Source organism: Peromyscus maniculatus, chromosome 5 (assembly GCF_049852395.1).
Source record: "Peromyscus maniculatus bairdii isolate BWxNUB_F1_BW_parent chromosome 5, HU_Pman_BW_mat_3.1, whole genome shotgun sequence".
In the NCBI taxonomy this organism is placed as follows: Eukaryota; Metazoa; Chordata; class Mammalia; order Rodentia; family Cricetidae; genus Peromyscus; species Peromyscus maniculatus.
In genome coordinates, this window is record NC_134856.1 from 45,058,383 (window position 1) to 45,082,984 (window position 24,602).

The 24,602-nt window shown below is 43.0% G+C and overlaps 1 protein-coding gene across 3 annotated transcripts in view; it reads right to left on the minus strand.

Moving 5' to 3' along the window:
• Positions 1 to 22,711, minus strand: part of Cfdp1 (craniofacial development protein 1) — a 99,199-nt gene extending 76,488 nt beyond the window's left edge. For 2 of the 3 annotated variants that reach the window (XM_042277731.2, XM_042277729.2), the window contains exons 1-4: positions 22,498 to 22,710; positions 13,065 to 13,182; positions 9,356 to 9,557; positions 8,072 to 8,199 (exon numbers count right to left, since the gene is read on the minus strand). In XM_042277731.2, coding sequence (XP_042133665.1) covers positions 8,072 to 8,199; positions 9,356 to 9,557; positions 13,065 to 13,182; positions 22,498 to 22,561 — 512 coding nt within the window. In that variant the 5' untranslated portion in view covers positions 22,562 to 22,710. Of the gene's footprint in view, positions 1 to 8,071; positions 8,200 to 9,355; positions 9,558 to 13,064; positions 13,183 to 22,497 lie in introns of all 3 variants that reach the window. The other variant, XM_042277732.2, reaches the window with a different exon arrangement.
• Between the last annotated feature and the right edge of the window lie 1,891 nt (positions 22,712 to 24,602).

The following is a 24,602-nucleotide window of genomic DNA, read 5'->3' on the forward strand; positions in this document are numbered from 1 at the left end:
AACTAACCTTTTTTCTTTTATTATTATTATTATTTGTTTTGTTTTGTTTTTCAAGACAGGGATTCGCTGTGTAGCTTTGGAGCCTATCCTGGAACTCGCTCTGTAGCCCAGGCCTGCCTCTACCTCCCGAGTGCTGGGATTAAAGGCGTGCGCCACCACCGCCCGGCACAACTAATCTTTTTTACCTCAAAACACAGGCTATACGCTACCACTGCTAATCCTGAGGGATCCACAACACTTAGAGAAAATGAAAACCACAGAGGGACAGGAATGAAGAATGAATCCCATCCTGAAATTAGAAGAATTAAACGAAAAGCCACCCAGAAAGGCTGTATATTCCAGAGGGCTGAGTGACAGACCTAAGTGCTAACCACCCCGTAATGTACTAAGAAATAGACACTTTACTATGTGTGCTACTGAAGCACAGCTTGTTGTCCAAACACAGTAGAGCCTCGTCCGAGTTCAAACAATACACATTTCAGAAAAGGGGGAAATACAACAAAAGAAAGTCTAGAATTGAAGGAGGAGTTTCAACAAAGAGCCACAGAACACTTGATTGACACAGCCAACTTTAGAGGATCCACGTCAAAGCACAGAGCTGAAATTCTGGAACGCTATGATATGAAGAACAAGTGGCCTAAGGAACAAGGAGAGCAAAGTGCCAACCATGTAGCTTATGTTTAGTTGTGTTGTTCCTGTTTTACTACAGGGCCGACAAGACTCTGATACACACTTAAGTAAACATTTTCTGGAAAGCATTCCAAATGCTGACATTGTTAAATATTAGACATATAAAGAAACATAATACGGCTTCTGCCATCAAAAACTCACAGTCCAGCAAGACAGCCAAACTACAAAAGCGACATGACAACCCATGCCATAGTGTCACAGAGTAGGCATGGGGAAAACAGAACCCTTGGGAATGCCCTTCTTAATTTCTTGTGCCAGAGTCTATCCATCCCCACCAGAAAACACATTATATAAACTGGGATATTTCTAAGGAATTTGATGGCTGACAAAGTAATAGCAGATAACTCTCTGCTGAAAACATCCTTAAACAATACCACTCTTTCTGCCATTTTGTTTTGCAGGAGAGGTCTCTGTATGGCCCACGCTGGCTCTCTACTTGTGCTCAGCCTCCTGAGGTACCAAAGAGTAACCTCACCGCTAATAAACAGTGAAGGATTTAGCGATCATACTACTTCTAAGTAGGAGATTGGTTAACTTACAATCATCTTAAACATGAGGAGGACTCCTGACAGGAAAATGCCTAATATTAGCAATAATTAATCTATTTGTTTTTAGCAAAAATTCCATTTTAACTTCATTTTCACTCACTCAACTTCCTGAAAAGTCTTTATTTGGACAGAACTTTTCCATGACTGGACTTTTCCAAAAGGTGAATCATTTAGGAAAGTCTGAGCTCACAGGGTCAGCTGGCTATGCCATTGAGGAGGGTAAGAATGATCATTTTCCTCCTTTCCCCAAGGCTTAAAAAATCACATAGTTTTCATGGAGGAAAAACAAACAAAACAGCCAAATCCAAAATTTTACCATTATAATAAGTTAGAGAAACTAAGAGACTAACTTCATGCTAATACTACCTCATTCTTCAATTAGAAATTTCTCCCATCAGCTCTTCCACATTTCTTTACTTTTTTTTGGTTTGGTTCTTTGAGACAGGGTTTCTCTGTGTAGCCTTGGCTGTCCAGGAACTAGCTCTATAACCCAGGCCAGCCTTGAACTCAGAGATCCACCTGCTTTTGCCTCCCAAATGCTGGGTTAAAGGCTTGTGCCACCACAGCCCGGCTACTCCTTCACATTTCTTAAAGATGCAGTGATGCCCTTAACTTGATACAAAGTCAAAAAGGAAAAACAAAACAATGATGTCAAGAGATTAAACGTTGTGCTCAAACCCAAACACCAAGTTTGTGTCTGAGCTGTCAGTTAAAGTTCAAATCTAAGATCCTTCAAGAAAGTTCCTTATAGCACCTTATGTTTTATTTATTTACTTATTTTTATTTATCTTTTTTAGTTTTTTTTTCGAGACAGGGTTTTTCTGTGTAGTTTTGGTGCCTGTCTTGGATCTTGCTCTGTAGACCAGGCTAGCCTTGAACTCACAGAGATCTGCCTGCCTCTGCCTCCTGAGTGCTGGGATTAAAGGCATGCGCCACCACTGCCCGGTGTACCTTATGTTTTTTAAAAAAAAGTTTTGCTAGTAGTTGGTTCATGGTGGCACACATCTTTAATCCCAGAACTCAAGTGGATCTCTGAGTTCAAGGCCAGCCTGGTTCAAAGAACAAAGTTCCAGGACAGCCAAGGCTGCACAGAGAAACTCTGTCTGGAAAAACAAAAACAAAGTAAACAAAGTTTTACCAACATGGCAACTATTAACAGGTTTAAATAAATGTTACATAGCTGGGCAGTGGTGGCGCACGCCTTTAATTCCAGCACTTGGGAGGCAGAGCCAGGCGGATCTCTGAGTTTGAGGCCAGCCTGGGCTACCAAGTGAGTTCCAGGAAAGGCTCAAAGCTACACAGAGAAGCCCTGTCTCGAAAAACCAAAAAAAAAAAAAAAAGTTATATATATATATATAATGTATACATATTAAACATGTATATAAACAACTATATATTCATCCCAGGTGGACCTTGATCTTCCTGCTTCCACTTCCCAAGTGCTGGGATTACAGGAGTGTATCACCACGGCAGATTTCAACAAGCTTTCATATTCTTTATGGAAAAGGAGTTTGAGAGGACACTCACTTGTTCTGTTATATATTTCTATAATATATAATTTTTTAAAATAGCATGTATTACTGTTAAGTATAAATAAATGCCTATGTATGAGAGTGTGCAATTAATGTAAAGAAAGTGCTCTTATCCTGTTTTATTTTTGACAGGAGACACAGTGCTGCCCTCTTCTGACAAATGGTACAAACGGCAGGCTCCTGAGTACTCACCAATATTTACAACTGCCATTTATTTGCTTTCAAGTGAGAGCACACTCCTTTGATCCCAGCACTTGGGAGGCAGAGACAGTGGGATCTCTAAGAGTTTGAGGCCAGCCTGGTCTACATAGCGAGTTCCAGGACAGCCAGGGCTGTACAGAGAGACCCTGTCTCAAAAAACAAACAAAAAAGTAAAGAGTGGTTGCACATGACTGTACTCCCAGCACTTACTTGGGAAGCAACAGGCAGGAGAATCGGAAGTTCATCTCAAAAAAGAAACAGGAAAATATTCAATAATAATGTTTATAAAAAACTTTATGAAATTCATAATTTGATCAGAAATGTACTGATTTCTCAAAGTAATGGTTATTCAGCTGACTTTGTTCTCTACGTAGACCTTCCCGTAGATATTCTACATTACATGTGGGAAGTGATCCAATCCAACACAGGCTTTGAGACATACTCTTACCATGTTGTCCTAGCTGAAACTTGCTCTGCAGACCACACTGGCTCTCAACTCTGCCTCTAAATGTTTTGTTTTTAATTTATGTTTTCTATGGTATATTAATACTCTCTAACTTCTTAGTGTTTGAGAATTTCATACAGGCAAATACTGTGTTTTGACTAAGTTCACCCTTCACTCCCTCTCTTCCAATTTCTTCCTTACCCTTCTACCACTATCTAGCACCAACTTCCTGTGTTTGTTTTTCTTTTCTTTTTTTTTTTAAACCCACTGAGTCTACTTAGAGCTGATAGTACGTGCTTGGATATAGGGAATCACCTGGAACATGGACAGTCTCTCAGGGGCACATCCTTAAAGAAAACCGACTCTGCCTCTCTCGGCAGCCATCAACAGCTTCTGAGCCAGGAGCTCAACTCTGTGACCCACCTCCACATGCTGGGATTTTGTCTGGATGATATCATGCAGGTCCTGTGCATGTTGTCACAACTGCTGTAAGCTTATTGCAAATGGCCTGCTGTGCCCAAAGTTTCCTAAATGTTAATGGTTTACTGTCAATATTCTGCCACTCCCTATTGGGTAACTGCAGTATGATTTCTGGAGGCAAAATACATCACTAATTTACACCATCAGTAATTATGTGACTGACCCCAAAGTGACTAATGACTGAGGGTGTCTTACAATGGAGAGGTCTGACAGACGCTGCCCACGTCCTTTAAGTCTCCAACTCACACTGGGCTCCTGGGACAGCAAGTACTGCCAGTGTAGTAGTTTTGTCTAGGGCAGCAGCTCTCAACTTGTGGGTCGTGACCCCTTTAGGGATCACCTAAGACCATTAGAAAACACATATATTTACGTTATAATTCATAACAGTAGCACACTTACAGTCATGAAGTTGCAATGAAAGTAACTTTATGGTTGGGGGTCACCTCAACATGAGGAACTGTATTAAAGGGTCGCAGCATTAGGAAGGTTGAGAACCACTGGTGACTCTAAGGTGATTAACTAGAAACTAAACATACAGGGCAAAGCAATAATCCAAATTGAAGTGTGTTCTCCAATACAAATGGTCTGAACTTTTTGTTGTTGTTGTTTTGTTTTCCGAGACAGGGTTTCTCTGTGTAGCCTTGGCTGTCCTGAAACTCACTCTATAGACCAGGCTGACCTCAAAATCACAGAAATCCACTTACCTCTGCCTCCTGAGTGCTGGTTTAAAGGCATAAGTCACCACCACCTGGCATATGTCTGGACTCTTAAAAGACCAAACCCACTATTTAATCTTGACAGTGTAAGAACAACTAGAAAGAGTATCATTGGAATAACTGGGCCTAAAAGCCCCATGCGTAGACCTACTCAAAATACGGGCTGCAAAACTGTTATTGGTGAAAAATGAGAAAATCTTTAAAACCAAAAGCCATCTCTTACTGGCTTAAGACAAGAGGTACATCAACTTCATATGGAAAAACAAAAGACCCAGGATAGCTAAAAGAATCCTGTATAATAAAGCAATCTCTGGAGGTATCACCATCCCTGACATCAAGCTCTACTTTAGAGCTATAGTAATAAAAACAGCTTGGTACTGGTATAAAAACCGACATACAGACCAATGGAATCGAATTGAAGACCCTAACATTAATCCATGCACATATGAACACCTGATTTTTGACAAAGAAGCCAAATGGAAAAAAGAAAAGTATCTTCAACAAATGGTGCTGGCATAACTGGATGTCAATATGTAAAAGACTGCAAATAGATCCATGTCTGTCACCATGCACAAAACTCAAGTCCAAGTGGATCAAAGACCTCAACATAAATCCAGTTACACTAAACTTAATAGAAGAGAAAGTAGGAAGTACTCTTGACCGCATTGGCATAGGAGATCACTTCCTAAATATACCACCAGCAGCACAGACACTGAGCACAACAATTAATAAATGGGACCTCTTGAAACTGAGAAGCTTTTGTAGGGCAGAAGACACGGTCAATTAGACAAAAAGATAGCTTACAGAATGGGAAAAGACCTTCACCAAGCCCACATCTGACAGAGGATTGATCTCCAAATTAAATAAAGAACTCAAGAAACCAGACATCAAAATACTGAACAATCCAATTTAAAAATGGGCTAAAGAGCTAAACAGAGAATTCTCAAAAGAAGAATCACAAATGGCTAAAAGACATCTCAAGAAAAGCTCAACATCCTTAATCATCAGAGAAATGCAAATCAAAACGACTCTGAGATACCACCTCACCCCTTTCAGAATGGCTAAGATCAAAAACACTAATGACAGTCAATGTTGGAGAGGATGCAGAGCAAAGGGAACACTCCTCCACTGTTGGTGGGAATGCAAACTTGTACAACTACTGTGGAAATCAGTATGGCGGTTTCTCAGAAAATTGGGAATCGATCTACCTCAATACCCAGCCATACCACTGTTGGGCATATACCCAAGGAATGCTTAATCATACCACAAAGATACATGCTCAACTATGTTCACAGTAGCATTAATTGAAATAGCTAGAACCTGGAAACAACCTAGATGCCCATCAACTGAAGAATGGATTAAGAAAATGTGGTACATATACACAATGGAGTACTACTCAGCAGAGAAAAAAATGACAGCATGAAATTTGCAGGCAAATGGATGGAACTAGAAAATATCATCCTGAATGAGGTAACCCAAACCCAGAAGGACAAACATGGTATGTACTCACTCATAAGTGGATTCTAGACATAAAGCAAAGAACAATCAGACTGCAACCCACAGAACCAAGGAGGCTATGTAGTAGGGGGGACCCTAGGATGACTGTGGCTTATATTAAGTTTTGGTTTTACCTAATCACTGGGCAAGCCTCAATGAAACATTTCACTATTAGGATAAGAATTTGTACTGTATCAAGCTAACAGAAAAATAAATAAATAAATAAATAAATAAATAAATAAATAAATAAATAAATAAATAAATAAATAAATGAGAATGGGGGAGAGACAAGAGGTACAGTAACTATGAGTGTGGAGATACCTGTTGGATGTATGCATTATTCATACTTAGCCATTAGAATCATTACATTATGAAGAACAGAGATCACTTGTATCAAGGTCTGCCAAGCCTGGCAAACTGATTCAGTTCCCAGGACCCCAGGGTACAAAGAGAGCCAATGGCCACAAACTGTCCTCTGGCCTCCATACACGTGCTGTGAGTGCCCACACCCACACCCACACATAAAGACACACAGCACTGAACAGTGGTGAATCTGAACGACAGAATGTGAACTAGGTGAGTATTCACCACAATATTATTCTTGCACCTCTGCCTTAAGTGCATTTCACAAAAGAAAATGTTGTTGAGGAAGAGTTTTAAATGAATGAATTTGGTACTAGAGAGATGGCTCAGAAGTTAAAAGCATTGACTGCTCTTCCAGAGGACCTGAACTCGATTCCTAGCACCTACATGGCTCACAACCATCTGCAACTCCAGTTCCAGGAGAACTGACACCCTCTTCTTACCTCTTCAGGCACCAGGCATGTACACGGTACACAGACTTACACACACGCAAAAGACCCACACACATAATATAATTAAAAATAAATACAATAAGCATTGTTGGGCACAGGAGCTCATGCATGCAGTCTCATCACTCCAGAAGTTGAGGAAGATAGAATATTGTAACTTCAGCCACCTAGGACCACAAAGTGACTCCAGGACAGTTTGGGCCACAGTGAGAACCAATCTAAAGAAATTTTTAAAAGTTGTGCTCTGTACTATTTATAAAACTGAAAATATAAAACTTCACTTTCCAAAATGTATTTTCACTGGATAAAAACAGGCAATACTGTGTGTTAATGGGTTATATACCATAAATCAACCAAATATGGACAGAAAACATTTAGGGGAAGAAAATCTATCTGCAAAGAGCATGTACATATATTTTTCTTGGCACTAGTCCCCACACACTGTGCTACTTTTATGGCATTTACACTTTATTAAGTATATTTAATGTACAGAAGAGGTTGTACATAGGTTATATGCTGACACTATGTAATTTAATATATGGGACTTAAGAATCTGAGGACTCGCTAGGTGGTAGTGGCACATGCCTTTAATCCCAGCACTTGGGAGGCAGAAGCAAGTGGATCTCTGTAGGTGGAAGTTTGTTCCCAAATACCCAGCAGTTGCTTCTTAAATAGTTGACTAAGAGGCTTAATATTATTTATAAATGCTCAGCCAGTAGCTCAGGCTTATTACTAACTAGCTCTTACATTTAAATCAACCCATAATTCTTATCTATGTTTAGTCATGTGGCTTGGTACCTTTTCTGAGCACTGTATTCTCATCTTGCTTCCTCTGCATCTGGCTGGTGACTCGTGACTCTGCCCTTCCTCTTCCCAGAATTCTCCTAGTCTGGTTGCCCATCTAAACTTCCTGCCTGGCTACTGGCCAATCAGTGTTTTATTAAACCAATAGGAGTGACAAATCTTTACAGTGTATAAGAACATTATCCCACAGCAGATCTCTGAGAGTTTGAGGTTAGCCTGGTCTACAGAATGAGTTCTAGGACATCCAGGGCTACACAGAGAAACCCTGTGTTGAAAAACCATAAAAACAAAAACAAAACACCACCTTGTAAAAGCACTAGTTTCAAACCCATGGAAAACCTCTTACCTCACTTCTTCACCAGCGAAGTCAAACACCTTGGTAATTTTCACTTTTTCTGATTCTTTAGGTTTCTCCAGCTCATCTGCTTTCGCCAACAGTTTATTTGAACTAGTCTCTTCAGTCTCCTCTGCTGCCTAAAGGGTAAGAAATGGAATCAGGCCTGTAGTGACATACACATTTAAGTGCAGCACTCAGGAAGCAGAGACTTGAGGATCTCTGCTAGTTTGAAACCAGCCTGATCTACATAGTGAGTTCCAGGCCAGCTAGGGCTACACAGTGAGACTCTGTCTCAAAAATAAGTATATCAATCAGTTCCATCAAGGTATAAGACTGAAAGAACTGTTTGAACATGCTGTTTAGGGTTGCTCTGCCGTGGTTCATTTCCAATCAGTTAAAAATTACTAGAGGACCTGGAGATGGCTCAATTGTTAAGAGCATTAAATTCCAGGTTAATTTTCAGAACTCATAATGTGGCTCACAACCACCTATAACTCCAATTCCAAAAAAATCTGATGCCCTCTTCTGGCAACCATGGGCACTACATGTATGGGGTGCAAAGATACACATGCAAGCAAATTACCTGTCCACATAAAATAAAATAAAACAAAACAGGCTTATTGGAGAGGTTGGAAAGATGACTCAGCAGTTAGAATTTTTGAAGAGGCAGGGTGGTGGTAGTTCACATCTTTAATCCCAGCACTTTGGAGGCAGAGACTTGAGGATCTCTGCTAGTTTGAAGTCAGCCTGGTCTACATAGTAAGTTCCAGGCCAGCTAGGGCTACACAGTGAGACTCTTGTCTCAAAAAAACAAAGAAAAAAGAAAAAGAAAAAGAATTTTTGCAGAGGACCCAAACACAGTTCTTAGCACCCAAGCCACATTAAGGTACCACTTACCTTTGGAGGCCAGAAGAGGACATTAAATACCCTAGAGCCAGAGTTACAGGCATTTGTCAACTACCTGACATGGGTGCTGAGAACTGAACTCAGGTCCCTTGGAAGAGCATTAAGTGCTTTTAAGCACAGAGCCATCTCTCCAGCTCAACAAATAATCTTTAAAGAGTTTCTAAAGGTCTACTGACAATATATCTGATTGAAACAGCTCATTTCCCCTGCTGCTAAGGAATGCTTTGCTTTCCACTTAGTAAAGTCAGTATCAAAAGACATCAGGTTTGCTTTTTGCTTTGAAATTCAAATCTCAGCCAGTTTGTAAATTAAAAAAAATAGGAAGCTGCTGGGGAACTGAGGGTGTTTCTGGAGAGGTCTCTATCCAATCAATCTCTCTCAACTTACCTTAACTTGTGAACTTGGAGCTGCTTTTGACTTTGGTCCCACATCATTAAGGAAGCTGGCCCACAGTTCATCTTCCTTCTTTTTCCTTGCATTCTCGGACCCAAGGCCTCCTTGCTCCTCTTCATCTTCTCCACTACTACTACCTCCAGATTCTTCCTTGTCGTCCTCGTCTTCTAACAAGAGGCCACTTTGTTTTCTCTTTCTAATCACCAACAGCCACCCAGAAAAAGACAAGACAGAATGCAAAATTATTCATTCCCTTTCCTCAACCCTTACACACTTGAAAGTTTAAATCTGTGATTACTAATAACACAATAGGAGACAGAGCAGGTGAACTGAGATTTAATTGTTTGAAAGTATTTATTCACTTACATAATGTGTATGTGTGTGTTCCTGAGTTCATGTATGTGCACCACATGCACACAAGAGCCTGTGGAGGCCAAAAGAGGGTGTCAAATCCCCTGGAACTAAGGTTACAGGCAGTTGCAAGCCTCCATGTACACGATGATAACTGAACCCAGGTCCTCTGCTAGAGTAGAAACTGTTTTTAACCTCTCAGCCAACTCTCTAGTCCTGACTTAATTTTTTTGATTGTTTTTCAAAATAAGGTTTCTCTGTATAGCAGCCCTGGTTGTCCTGGAACTTCCTCTGTAGACTAGGTTGGCCTTGAACTCACGAGATCTATCTGCCTCTGGAGTGCTAGGATTAAAGGCATGTGCCACCACAGCACAACTAATTTTTTTAAGAATATTTATTTATCAACAATAGTACAATTTAGAATTATACCATACAGTGAAAAAAATACCCACAATTTTCTCAGTGTTTCCAAATTCTTGGCATGTTACTCTTTGAAGTTCAGAAACAATAAATCAGTATCCCAGTATTCTCAGGGTTTTTTAAATTGTATTTTAAACATATTTCTTTTTTTTTTTTTTTTTTGGTTTTTCGAGACAGGGTTTCTCTGTGTAGCTTTGCGCCTTTCCTGGAACTCACTTGGTAGCCCAGGCTGGCCTCGAACTCACAAAGATCCGCCTGCCTCTGCCTCCCGAGTGCTGGGATTAAAGGCGTGCGCCACCAACGCCCGGCTTTAAACATATTTCTAATAATCTTCACAGTCTATAATTTGAATAGCTGGAATTCTTATTTAAAGAATAAAACACATTGAGTCTAGTAGTACTTACAAAGTTTAACTACATCCTGAAGGAACAGTTAATGAAAATTTAAAATTCAGGCCTTACCTGCCTTGCAAATGTGCTATGCCTGGAAAGCAACTGAAGGGCTCTCATGACATACACTGTATACACTGTGTGTGTGAACTCTTCGGTAAGCACTGTCTCTTTATTACTCCCCTTCTTCTTAATACAGGGGAGCACTGAGCTCACTTGAAACTTAAATTTAGTATGCCAAGACTATTATTCTCACTAAGGAAACACCTGAGGCAGGCATGGTGGTGCACACCTTTAATCTGAGCACTCAAGGAAGCAAAGGCTTGAATTTTCCTGTGAGTTGGAGGCCAGGTTGGTCTACGTAGTGAGTTCCAGACCAGCCAAACTACAATGTGAAAACCTGTCTCCAAAACAAAACAAAACAAAATGGCAAATAAAAGAAAAAAAATAAATAAAAACCCAACAACTAAAAACAGATAAAAAGAAAATACCCAAGATCACCTCATGAGATTAATCTGTTCAGAAATGGGGTTCTATACACGTATGTGCTAAACACTTTTTTACTTCTAAAATCCACTCCATTTGGAGAACAAAGTCTACTCATTCTCAGATTTACTTGTATCATGTTCTTCTACACACTCTAAAAAATATAGCAATTTCATGCACCTCCAAAAGAAACAAGTTCAAATACAGAAAAGGGAACTGGACCTAAGACTTCAAAAGTCCATGTTATACTATTTGGACCTTGAAAACATCATATAGTACTTAATGTTCATTTTCTCCTTTTCATAAACTTTGATACCCATGACAGAAACAACAGTGATAGAGAGAGTCCTACAGAAGATGCCTTTATCTGAGTTATAACCTGTGATTTTCCTATTTTGGGATGGAACTGTAATTCAGAACATGGCCTGTGGAAAATCAACTGAAAATAATTTAATTTACAGCCTTAGATCAAACAATTCTACACCTTCAAATCTGACTTACAAAAATCCTTGTACCAGTATAACAACATGTTCTGCGAATGTTTTCTGAAGCCTTTTGCTGTGACAAAGACCATACAATCTAATTGCTCCTCAATAACGAGATACTTAAGTCAAGTCAGGCCTATTCATAAAGTGTGACACTCCAGTCCCTGAAAGAACAAGGTATGTCTAGGACTGCCATGGTGTCCTTTAACATAGTGAGACAGTGAGAATTGTCAGGGTGGTGCCTCCCTGGAATTACAGTCCTGCTCAGAAGGCTGAGACAAGAAGCTCAAGAATGGCCCAGCCTGGACAACACAGTGAGAGAGCAAGAGTGAGCGTGGTATGCAGTGTGCTACCTGTTGTATTATTTTTAAATAAAGAGCGCAGGAAATATACTCCCACACTGAGTATGACAGTAACTAAGGTAACAAGCTTTTTGGGATAAGAACAGAAAATGAATCCTGTAGTAACAGAGGACTGTTTTAACTATGTGCGTTATTTTACCCAGTTATTTTTAAAAGTCCTAAAAATTTTTAAATTTTTTGCAAAGGCCAAGTTTTTTGGAAACAATTTGCTTATTTTTAGTTTATGTGCATTGGCGTTTTGCCTGTTTTGTCTGTGTCAGATCCCTTGGAACTGCAGTTAGAGACAGCTGTGAGCTGCCATGTGAGTGCTAGGAATTGAACTCCAGTCCTCTGGTAGAGTAGCCAGCTCTCTTAACTGCTGAGCCATCTCTCTAGCCCATTTTGTTTTTGTTTATCAAGACAGGGTTTACCTATGTAGCACTGGCTATCCTGGAACTCACTTTGTAGACCAGGCTGGCCTCGAATTCACAGAGATCTGACTGCCTCTACCTCCCAAGTGCTGGGATTAAAGGCGTGCGCCACCACTGCCCAGCTGAAGGCCAAGATTTTAATTTCAGAATATCAGCAAGTATGAATCTCCTTCATACAGAAAGGTGTTAAAAACCTTGGCAATAGCTGAGTAGAGATGTCGAGGTCTACAAAGCAAGTTCCAGGACAGCAGGACTGTTACACAGAGAAACTGTCTTGAAAAACCAAAATAAAAGAAATTTAAGCCAGGTGGTGGTGGCACACGCCTTTAATCCCAGCACTCAGGAGGCAGAGCCAGGCAGATCTCTGTGAGTTCAAGGCTAGCCTGGTCTACAGAGCGAGATCCAGGACAGGCACCAAAACTACAGAGAAACCCTGCCTCGAAAAAACAAAACAAAAAATAAATAAATAAATAAAAATAAAAAACACCCAACAACAACATAAATCAAAAAACTCTGGCAATAATGCTAGGTGTAGTGGTTCATGCCTATAATCCCTACAATCCAGGAGGCTGAAGCTGGAGGCTAGGCCAGCCTGTGCTACAGCACACACACACACACACACACACACACACACACACACACACACACACGCACGCACGCACGCACACATACACATACAAACACACACACACACATACACACACACACAATAAACGTGAAAAGACAGACAGACATCTATCATGAGAGCAATCTCAGCAATGAAGATAGCTCTTATGTAAAGGCCTTGAGGGCAGCATCACCTGGCTGGAATGCTCTGAGCCTTCCTTCTTTTCCCTTTGGTTTTCTCAGCCTGCTCTTCACCATCCACTTCGTCTTCCTTCACTAATTCATTGACATCATCTTCACTGTACTCTCCACCTGAAACCATGTAACAGGGTGGTCAGATGGCTGGGATGAAGACTTTCACAAAGCATGAAGAACGGAGTCCGAGCCAGGCATGGCTGTGCACACCTGATGCTCAGTACTTGGGAAGTGGAGGCAAGAGAACCACACGTTCAAACTTTTTCTCCGTTACACAATGAGGTTGAAGCCAGCCTGGGCTACATGAAATCTGGTCTTAAAAACAAAAGCAAACAAACAAGTAAACAAACAAACAAACAAAACCCCTAAAACAGCAGCCACAATAAAACAAATAAAAAACCTTAGCCCTTGTAAGATAAATATTTCTGAGTTGGGCATAGCAATGCACGCCTTTAAATCCCAGCACTCTGGAGGCAGAGGCAGGTAGATTTCTGAGTTCCAAGCCAGCCTGGTCTATAGAGCGAATTCCAGGTAAACCAAGGCTACACAAAGAAACCCTGTCTTAGAAAAGAGAAAGAGAGAGGAGGGGGGAAGAGAAAGCAAGCGGGTGAGAGACAGAAATTTCTGTTTATTGAATGATGCAGAATCAATATCACTACAATAGCAGTGAACATCACTGAAATTCAAGTGGTATTTTTTATATAATTTACATTATAAAGGGTTTCCTTGTGAGAGTAAAAAATTAGTTCATTTCAGGCAAGTAAAAGAAAAGGTGGAATCAAAACACCCAGCTGCACCACAAAGTCAGGGCCTGAGTTAATAATAGGTTGTAATAAGGGCCAAGTAGGGTGATGCACCTGAATTGAGGCCAGCCCAATCTATATAGCACATAGGCTGGCCAGGGCTTTGTAAGAGACCCTGCCTCAAAACAAAACAAGAACAGGTCATATTAAATGGACTGAGCTGGGTCTGCAGCTCAGTGCTAAAGCACCTGCCCATTTTTTAAAAAAAAAACAACAGGTGGCAGGAAGGAAAACACTCTACCTACAGACAGCAAAACTCAGAAGCGACAGATTTGCTCTACGACCCGGTACCTCCAAAGCATGGCAGCAATGCCTATGATTCCAGACATGAAGGTGGAGGGCAAGAAGGCCAGACTGGACTTTCATCCTGGCTAGGAGTATCTGATATAAAAAACAATATAAGGAACTGAGTGTGTGTGGTGGTGCACGCCTTTAATCTCAGCACTTGGGAGGCAGAGGATCTCTGTGAGTTCGAGGTCAGCCAGGTCTACAGAGCTACTTCTAGGACAGGTTCCAAAGCTACACAGAGAAACCCTGTCTCGAAAAGCAAAAAAAAAAAAAAGTGTTTAAAAAGCTATGTATAAGCATAGCTATGCGTGAGTACAGGTGTATGTACAGTACAGAGCTAGAGCTAGAGTTATAGGAGGTTTTTAGCTACCCAGTGTGGATGCTAGGAACCAAACTTGGGTCCACTGCAAGAGTACCTCACTTTTTTAATCATTGAGCTATCCCTCCAGACCCCAGAATAGGCATCTTGGGTTTTGACAGGCATATTTTGATTCACCTTAGAAGCTGTCTTACCTAGGGTTTTTATTGCTGTGATTAACCATGACCAATTACACAGAAACCCTGTCTCGAAAAACAAAATACCAAACCAAACCAACACATCATGACCAAAAGCAACCTGAAGAGGAAAGGGTTTATTTCACCTTATAGTTTACAGTCCATCATAAAGGAAGTCAGGGCAGGTACCTGGAGACAGGAACTGATGCAGAGGCCATGGAAAGGCGGTTGTTACTGGCTTGCTCCCCACAGCTTGCTCAGCCTGCTTTCTTACAGCACCCAGGACCACCAGCCTGGGGGTAGGACCACCCACATCAACCATCAATCATGAAAAGGCGCCACAGGCTTGCCAACAGGCCATCTGGTCGGGCATTTTCTAATTGAGGTTCCCACTTCCCAAATGACTCGGGCTTGTGCCACGTTGACACAAAACCAGCCAGAAAAGAAGCACTGATGAAATGGACTAAAATTGCTGTTATTCACAGAGAACAAATCAATGTTTTGGAATATTCAAAGATGATAACTGAATGCAATAGAAACAAAAAGTCCCATAACAATAAAATACATGTTTCTATTTGCCTTCTTTCAAACAGTATTTCTGTTTTGGGTTTTTGTTTTGTATTGAGACAGTCATGTGTATCCCAGGCTGGTCTCAAACTCACAGTGCAGCTGAGACGGCCTTGAACTTCTGGTCTTCCCACCTTTACCTCCCAAATGCTAAGATTAAGGAAGTGTGTTCTCACACTTGGGCGTCAAACAGCACACACACCCTACTTCTTCACAATAGACTCTTCTCAAGAAGGCAATGGGTCTTGCTAGACCTAAAACTGAACGTAAGATTTTTATTCCACAATATGGTACAGGTAAGGGTCCTCAGGTTCTCTCTCCAAAGCCACCTTCCCACCTCCACTGTCCGTGGTTGACTTCTCATCCCTCATCTCCTCCTTCCACAAGAGGACAGTGTTCGGAGGAGCACGACCATATATATTCTTCGCATCTCTCCTCTGCGGCCATCTGGGACAAACGTTCATTCTCCACACCTTTCACCTTGTTGCTGTGGGGGTGGCTGACAGGGCTCCAAGTTCCCTGGGCTCACATGGAACAGGAGGGAAAGAGTGAAGGAGCTTCGGGGCACATGCTGCTGGCCTTCTCCAGCTGCTGCTCTCCTCCCAGAGTGCACCTCTTTGAAAGGTGCCTGTGAGGAGCAATAAGGGAGACTGCCTAGGTTCCCACCCAGCTAGCTCAACCACCACTTTTTTTTTTTTTTTAAAGACAGGGTCTCACTATGTACCTTTGGCTAATATGGAACTCACTATGTAGACCAGGCTAGCCTCAAATTCATCTCTGAGCCTGTCTGCCTGCCTGCTTCTGCATCCTAAGTGCTAGGATCAGAAGCATGTGCAATCACACCCAGCACTCAGCTACTATCTAGACTGGTGACTTTCAACTATTTGCTTATGCTTTCTGATCCTCAGTCTTTTCATCTGTAAAATGAATGGTACAAAAGCACACGCCTGGAAGCACTGTGTGATTAGGTTAGCAGTGAGTTATCATTCAAGTATTTTAAAGGTATGTGCACACAAAAGGCATTCTTGAACAGGGAATAGTTAACCTCTTTCTAAATAGTGAAACACTCATGTCCTCTCAGCCTCCTTAAAGACAGATAGCCGGGGGCTGGAGAGATGGCTCAGAGGTTAAGAGCACTGGCTGTTCTTCCAAAGGTCCTGAGTTCAATTCCCAGCAACCACATGGTGGATCACAACCATCTGTAGTGAGATCTGGTGCCCTCTTCTGGCCTGCAGGGGTGTGTGCAGACAGAACACTGTATACATAATAAATAAATAAATCTTTAAAAAAAAAAAAAAAAGACAGATAGCCAAGAGCTAGAAGAAAGACCCTTCTCATCATTCCTACTTCAACACCACAGTGGGAGTATCTAGCGTAATATGTCAAGCAATAGAAATACAAAAGTATCAGAAAAAGACTAAAGCTTCCTATTCAGCCTTGACATAATTAGTTATCTACCTGGAAAATACCATGGAACCTACAAAACCTCCAGAACTAATATATGGGTTTAACAAGTTTGAAGAATGCAAGGTTAGCATGCCAAAACCCAAAGTGTTATGTTCTTGTGTTCTAGCAATAAATAAACTGGAAATAAAAGACCTACATAGAGAGGAGAGCATGGTCACAGACTGGTAGAGAAGACTGTGATCCATTCTCCTCACACTGACCTACAGATTCAGTGCGATTCCAAACAAAATCCAGGCACAGCATCTGTGGGCAGACTGAAGCCATGAGCTGCAGGGGGACCTGTCTGGGTGGAGGCAGGCGGGCGGGGGAAGAACATGGTAACTACAACCGTGCAGAAGGCCTAATACAGGCTCAACACAACAATGAAGATTCCAGAAAAACTTCCGGGGAGAAGTTTCTAGAAGGCCCACTGACTACCAACCAAGTCATGCCAACGTGTATGAGGACACTGGTGACAATCCAGCATCAGGAATATGGCGGCAAAGAGAAAGTCCTTCGGAGACAGAGATCCTCCACAGGGAGCACTGGGGAGCAAACCCGAGATACTGCACAGGCCAGGCCAGCCCTCCCCCATCTCCGAGCTGCATCTCCAGACCACACGACAGACTTGCTGGCGACACTGGGACCCAGCAAGCCAAGCAACACTTTCACAATTCTGATGGAAAACTACTCCCAGCCCAGGCTTCTGTTATCAACCAATCATCAAACAGGCCTGAGGTAACGTTTAGACATTCTAGGTCTCAGAACAAAGTTTCTGCCTTGCCTCCTTCCTCAGGAAGCCATTAAATGTTCTCTTCTCATGCTGGTGGAACATGTCAAAAGAGAAGACCGCACACACCGAGAATGAGTGAATCTGAGGCTGGCACGGGCCACACCTTGAATTACTGCATAGGTGGAGGGAGGAGGGTCAGGAACTCAAAGTTAAACCAGTTACATACGGGCTTCAAGGCCAGCCGGTCCATGGGAATACAGAAAAGGAACAGAGCAGACCGGAAAGAGTGGTCGTGATGGTGGAAGACCCAAGGTTTAAAATTCCAACAGGCAGAGAAAGAGAAACCACACCAAATGAAGCAGGCTTGAGGCAAAGACAAACGTCCAAGAGACGGAGATAAAACCCAAGGAATCCAAGTATGCTGGGCGATGATTTTGGCAAGTCTGAAATGCCAGAGCGTGGACAACTAGGTTAAAATGAGAAACAGCAAGATGGCTCAGTGGATAGAGCACTTGCCACCAGCCCTGACAACCTGAGCTCTGTCCCTGGAAGCCACGTGGTGGAGGACACAGCACCCTACTCCATGTTGTCGTCCACCTCCTGCATGCACACTGTGGTCACACACACTAACACATGTAAAACAAAACAGAAACCACTAATTCCAGAGAAAGGTAGTCTAGCTGAAGCAATCACAGCACACCCCATGGCTCAGCTGTGAACAGGTGGCCACACAATCAGCAAAAAGGTAAACGGAATACTTATCTAATCAAAACAGGTACAATGGCAGGTGAGGGTAATTCCGTTGAAGAGGAATTGAAGAAAGGTTGAAGAATGTAAGCTGGAGACAGGGGAATGAGATACGGTGCTAAAAAGAAACTCACTATGTATGACTTAACTCAAAAGAAACTAGCAGGCCGCGTGGTGATGATGAACACCTTTAATCCCAGTGCTTGGGATGCAGAACTCGGTGAGTTTGAGGCCAGCCTGGTCTACAGAGCAAGTTTCAGAACAGCCTCCAAAGCTACAAAGCTAAACCCTGTCTTGAAAAAAAAAAAAAAAAGAAAGAAAGTAGCACAGCCAAGTTAGAAAAGGGGAAAGCAGTTTCCTTAAATGGACTGAAATATCCGACTATGTTTGAGTATGTGTATGCATAACTTTCATTAAAATGAGATGAAGACTGATTTCCAAAAATGATCACTCTGGTTGTCGGCAAAAGAACAGTGTTAGAGAGGATGGGATGGGGTGGGGATGGCTTGGAGGCACAGCACTTGGCTTGCTTGTTTGAAACCTGGGTTTTATTCCTCAGCTTCTGAGGGTGAAGAAAGAGTAAATGTTGGTAGGTGGAATGAGGAAAAAGTCAGAAAATCCTGAACACTCCTAGTGAAGGACGATGGTAGTCTAGAATGAAATGACAGCCATGAAATTGGCCAGGTAACTTTCCAGATACAACAAAAGCTTTAGATTTTATACCCAAGGAATGCTGATTCATACCATAAAGATACATGCTCAGCTATGTTCATAGCAGCACTATTTGTAATAGCCAGAACCTGGAAACAACCTAGATGCCCGTCAACGGAAGAATGGACGGAAAAAATGTGGTACAGATACACAATGGAGTACTACTCAGCAGAGAAAAACAATGAAAGCATGAAATTTGCAGGCAAATGGATGGAACTAGAAAAAAATCATCCTGAGTGAGGTAACCCAAACCCAGAAAGACAGTCATGGTATGTACTCACTCATAAGTGGATTCTAGATATAAAATAAAGAACAATCAGACCACAACCCATAGAACCATGGAGGCTATATATATAGCATGGAGGTCCCTAGGACGACTGTGGCTTATAATAAATTTCGGTTTTACTCAATTATTGAAAAAAAAAAATAGCCAAACGAATGGAAACATATGAACTATGAACCAAAGGCTGAGGGGCCCCTAGCTGGATCAGGCCCTCTGAATAGGTGAGACAGTTGATTGGCTTGATCTGTTTGGGAGGCAACTAGGCAGTGGGACCAAGGCCTGTGCTCATTGCATGAGTTGGCTGTTTGAAACCTGGAGCTTATGCAGGGACACTTGGCTCAGTCTGGGAGGAGGGGACTGGACCTGCCTGGACTGAGTCTACCAGGCTGATCTCAGTCCTGGGGGCGGTGGGGAGGCTTTTCCCTGGAGGAGGTGGGAATGGGGGGTAAGGGTAAGGGAGGGGGGTGGGGAGGGGGGAGAACAGGGGAACCCATGGCTGATATGTAGACCTGAATGGTATTGTAAAATAAAATAAAAGGAACAAAAAAAAAAGCTTTAGATTCTAAAGCTGGGGAGGGGTCTGGAGAGATGGCTTGGCCTTAAGAGCACTTCTTACTCTTGCACTCACGTGGTGGCTCACAGCCATCTCTAACTCCAGTTCCTTCCCACCCCTTCGAGCAGCACACAAGCAGTATGCAGGCATAACACTCACATACATAAAATACAATTTAAAAATCTAAAAGTGGGCCAGGCAGTGGTGGCGCACGCCTTTAATCCCAGCACTCGGGAGGCAGAGGCAGGCAGGTCTCTGTGAGTTCCAGGACAACCAGGACCACACAGAGAAACCTTGTCTCAAAAACAAAAACAAACATTAAAAGCAATTTTTTAAAATAAATTTAAAAACCGTTTAGAGGGAGGATGCTGAAGAGACAGCTCAGTGGTTAAGAGCCCTTGCCGTTCTTTCAGAAAGGCCTGGAATTCCACTTCCAGCACCATGACACTTGAAACTCCAAGTTCAGGAGATCTGACATCCTCTTCTGGCCTCCTCAGGAACCACACACATGTACATGCACATGCAGACATATATATGAAATTGAAAAATTAAATATGAATTTTTACTGCATTCTCCCATCCCTAGTGGTACTCATGTGTATGCCTTCCTGTAGAGGGCAAAGGCCAACCTAGAATATCATTCTTTTTTGTTTTGTTTTGTTTTTGTTTTTCGAGACAGGTTTTCTCTGTGTAGCTTTGCACCTTTCCTGGATCTCACTCTGTAGACCAGGCTGGCTCAAACTCACAGGGATCCTCCTGGCTCTGCCTCCCAAGTGTTGGTGGGATTAAAGGCATGCGTCACCACCGTCCGGCTTAGAATATCATTAAGAAAGCTGTCCACCTCTTTTGAAAAAGGTCTCTTGTTGGCCTGGAGCTCACAAATTAGGTTAATTGGCTTGCAGAAGGACATCGCCCTGTGTCTTCCCAGCACTGGTGGTATCATATAAGCGCTGAGCATTTACACCAGGCATTTTTATCACATGAATTCTGGAAACTGAATTCAGGTCTTCTGGTTTGCTAGGCAAGCATTTTACCAACTGAGGCGTCTTCCCAGACTCCCTCCCTTCCCCCAGGACAGGGTCTGATTACATTATCTTGGCTGGCCTGGAATTCACAATGTTGACCATGTTATTTTCAAATTTATAGCAATCCTCCTGCCTCAGAGCCCCTCAAGTTTCTGGATTATAGGTTTATACTACCACACCTGGCACAACATAACTCCGTGATTGGATGGGTAAGAATGACCAAGAGGCATGTGTGTGAGAGACTGTGTGTATGTGTCTGTGTGTACAGTGGCTGAGGAAGATGCCCGCGCAGTCTTCCTCTAGGATCTTTTCACGCCTTATTTTTTGAGACAGTGTTTCTCACTGAACCAGAAGCTCACTAAGCCAGTGAGACCCCAGGATTGTGTCTGTCAGTACTCAAAATGCCACAGTTAGAGGCACCCACAAGCTACTTCCAGCTTTTCCATGGGTGCTGGGCTTGGAACTCAAGGCCTCATGCTGTAGAGCAAGCCTTCTAATTCACAATCCCTAAGCAACTACACTGGAATAAATAACTTTAAGGAAACGGTTAAACCAGGACAAGGTACAAGATAAGTTTTTCATATTAAGATACCTTGGACTGGAGAGGATGGCTCAGTGGTTAAGAGCACTGGCTGCTTTTTCAAAGGACTCAAGTTTGACTCCTAGCACCCATTCAAAGGATCACAATCATCTGTAACTCTACTTCCTGGGGATCCGATGTCCTCTTCTAGCCTCTGAAGACACCAGGTATGCATATAATGCACAGATAGATGTGCATGTGGGCAAAACATCCATACACATAAATGAATAAAAAAATTTTTAAAAGATTTGTCTTGACCTCACATAACTTGGTTTTCTTAACGTGCCCCCTCCCCCACCCTCACCTCCACCCCCCAAAAAGATAGCTACGCCGCCGTTAAGAGCGCGTGCTACGCTTTCGGTGGACCTGACTTTGGTTCCTAGCATCCATGTTGGGTGGTTCACAACTGAGTGTGACTCCAGCTCCAGGGGATCCAACATTGCCTTCTGGTCTCTCTGGGCACCTGAACACACTGCCATACACACACACAAATAGTACTAAGGGGCTGGCGAGATGGCTCAGCGATTAAGAGCACTTACTGCTCTGGCAGAGGGCCAGGGTTCGCGGTTGGCAGCACACACGTGGCAGCTCACAACCACCTGTAACTCCAGTCCCAGGGGATCTGGATGCCCTCTTCTGACCTTTAAAAGCCCTAAGCATGGACATGGCGCACAGACATGCATGCAGGAAAAACAGTAATATGCATGACATACAACAAATCTCTAAAAATAAAACTTTAAAAAAAGTTCTTAAAAGTGGGCAACGAGGAGCCACTGCAAAGAGACAAAATACATTATCACATGAACTTTCTAACAAGCCGATCCCTTGTGAGCCCAGAGGCAGACAGCTCCGTCTCGGACGAGGAGGGAGCTGGCACTTCCCCGAAAACAACCTCCAACCTGTCCGGGTCGGCTTCCAGGACGCTTCGGAGCGACGGTGCGCTCAGCCTGCCAGCTTCACGCGCCACTTCCCGCGCTCCGAGGGGGCGGCGGCCCAGGAGAGCAGCTGTGCAGAACCGACCCACGCGCGTTCCAGGCCGGCTGTGGGCCTGGGTCCTGAGGACGGGGGCGCCGGACCCACGCGCCCCCCGCCCCCGGGGGACTCGAGGCCATGAGGCCAACGCCCTGAGGAACCTGGAGAGCCTCGAGTGAGGCGTGAAGCGTGGGAACCACCCTCCTCTCGCTCCAAGCCTTATCACTCACCCGACGGCACGTAGTCCTCATCCTCGTCCGACGTGGAGAAGTCTTCGGAATCGAATTCCTCCATGCTGCTGTCACTTGGGGCCTGCTACCCACACGACTGCGGCCACGGCCCCCAAAGAGCAAAGCTCTAGGGCGAGACCATAGAGGAGCTGGACCAGCAGCTGGGGCAGCCCTGAAAGCGTGCGCACATGCGCAGGCGGTGCCACGTGGTCAAATACGACATTTCCGGCTGGTGCGGTCGATCATCTTACACTCTCTTAACCCTTATGGGATTTCGGAGCCACCCGGAAGCGATGCATGCTGGGACTTGTAGTCTTCAGCGCTACCGTGCATCCTCGCTGGAGAACGGCCTGTCTGCGGAAATACAGTTGTCTCTCTTTATACGTGGCTTTTTTATTTTCAGATCGCTTCCTTGGTAACTGTTTCTTTGTAACTCTCAAATCAATGATTAAAATGTTACCCCCGGACTTGCGCAGCAAGTAAAAACTAAGAGTTGACACTGTGCTCAATTCCCAGCGACTTTTGAGCTGGGAAGAAGGCTGAAGCTCCGCCTTCTTGGTTCAACTTTACCGCTAGTATCGAGTCTTTTTAGCACAGTTTTAATGCCTTTCCCCCTGCATTTTGGGTTTTTCTGGATAATTTTGCAGTCTAAAATGGCTCCCAAGAATACTACTGAAACTCTAATATTCTAAGCGCAAGAAGACTGCGATGTGCCTTACTGAGAAAATCTCCCTGTTAAGTTGCTTTTCAGGCCTGAGTTACAAGTGGTTTTGGTAGCGAGTTCAATGTTAATGAATTAACAGTTGGATAATCAACTAAAGACGAAAGGAAATCCGCTTATCTGTGACTGAAGCCACTGCACGAAGTGCTAAATTGACACTTATAGTACATGGCGAAGCAATAGGAAAGATGGAAATCAATTAAATCTGTGGCTTTGTGGGCATTAGAGAGATGGCTCAAAGGTTAAGAGTACTTGCTGCTTTTGCAGAGGACCTGGGTTCGTTCTCAGTACCCACTACACGATGGTTCACAACCACCCTGGAGTTCTGACCTCAGTGGACACCAGGCATGCCCATGGTAGACACACATACACACACGCAGGTACATAGGCATGTACACGTAAAATAAAAATAAGTAAAAATCTGAAAAATTTGTGGATTCATGAGATGGCCTGTCAGAAAACCATAATGTGCCTGGCAGTGATGCAGGCTTTTTGTTGTTGTTTTTTGTTTTTGAGACCGGATTTCTCTGTGTTTGAACTTCCTTTGTAGACCAGGCCTTGAACTCACAGAGATCTGCCTGCCCCTGCCTCTTGAGTGTTGGGACTAAGGGCATGCGCCACTACCACCCAGGCAAAGGCAGGCAGATTTTGGAATTCGAGGCCAGGAGGCCAGAGTGAGTTCCAGGACAGCCAGGACTAAACAGAGAAACCCTGTTTAGGAAAAATAAATAAATAAAATTAAAAAAAAAAAACAAACAATAAAGATAAAAGAAAGAAAACCTTGACATGAAACTGAAAGCCAAATTTTCATGCCTCAAACACCACCTTTCTCCACCAGCCCCTTGGTCAAAGTATAATTAAAGCTTTCAAGGCACTCTATACAAGGGAGCTGTTTTTGTTGTTGTTTTTGTTTTTTGAGACAGGGTCTCACTATATAGCTTTGGCTGTCCTGGAACTCAGGTGCTCACACCCATTTCCACCCAATCACCAGTATCTATGGATTTGCCTGTTCTGGACATTTTATGTAAACAGACTAATACAGTGTGTGGTCTTTTGTGGTGTTTAGCATGGTGTTTTCAAATGTGGAGTTGTGCCCTCATATAATAGTGAGGGACTGCTAGACTGTCTTCCAAGGGGAGGTCCTGTCTATATCAGCAGCAGCAGCCTGAGAACCCATTTCTCTGTCTACATCCTTGCCAACACCCTCTGTTGTCTTTTTAAAGGCTATGAAATGGCATCTCGTTACAATCTTGATTCATATTTCCTTGATGACAAAAGATGTTAAATATTATGTCCTTATTGGTCACTGTATATGGTCTTTGGGGGGAAAATGCCTTTTCAGTCAGGTGTGGTGGTACATGCTTTTAACCCCAGCAGAGGCAGA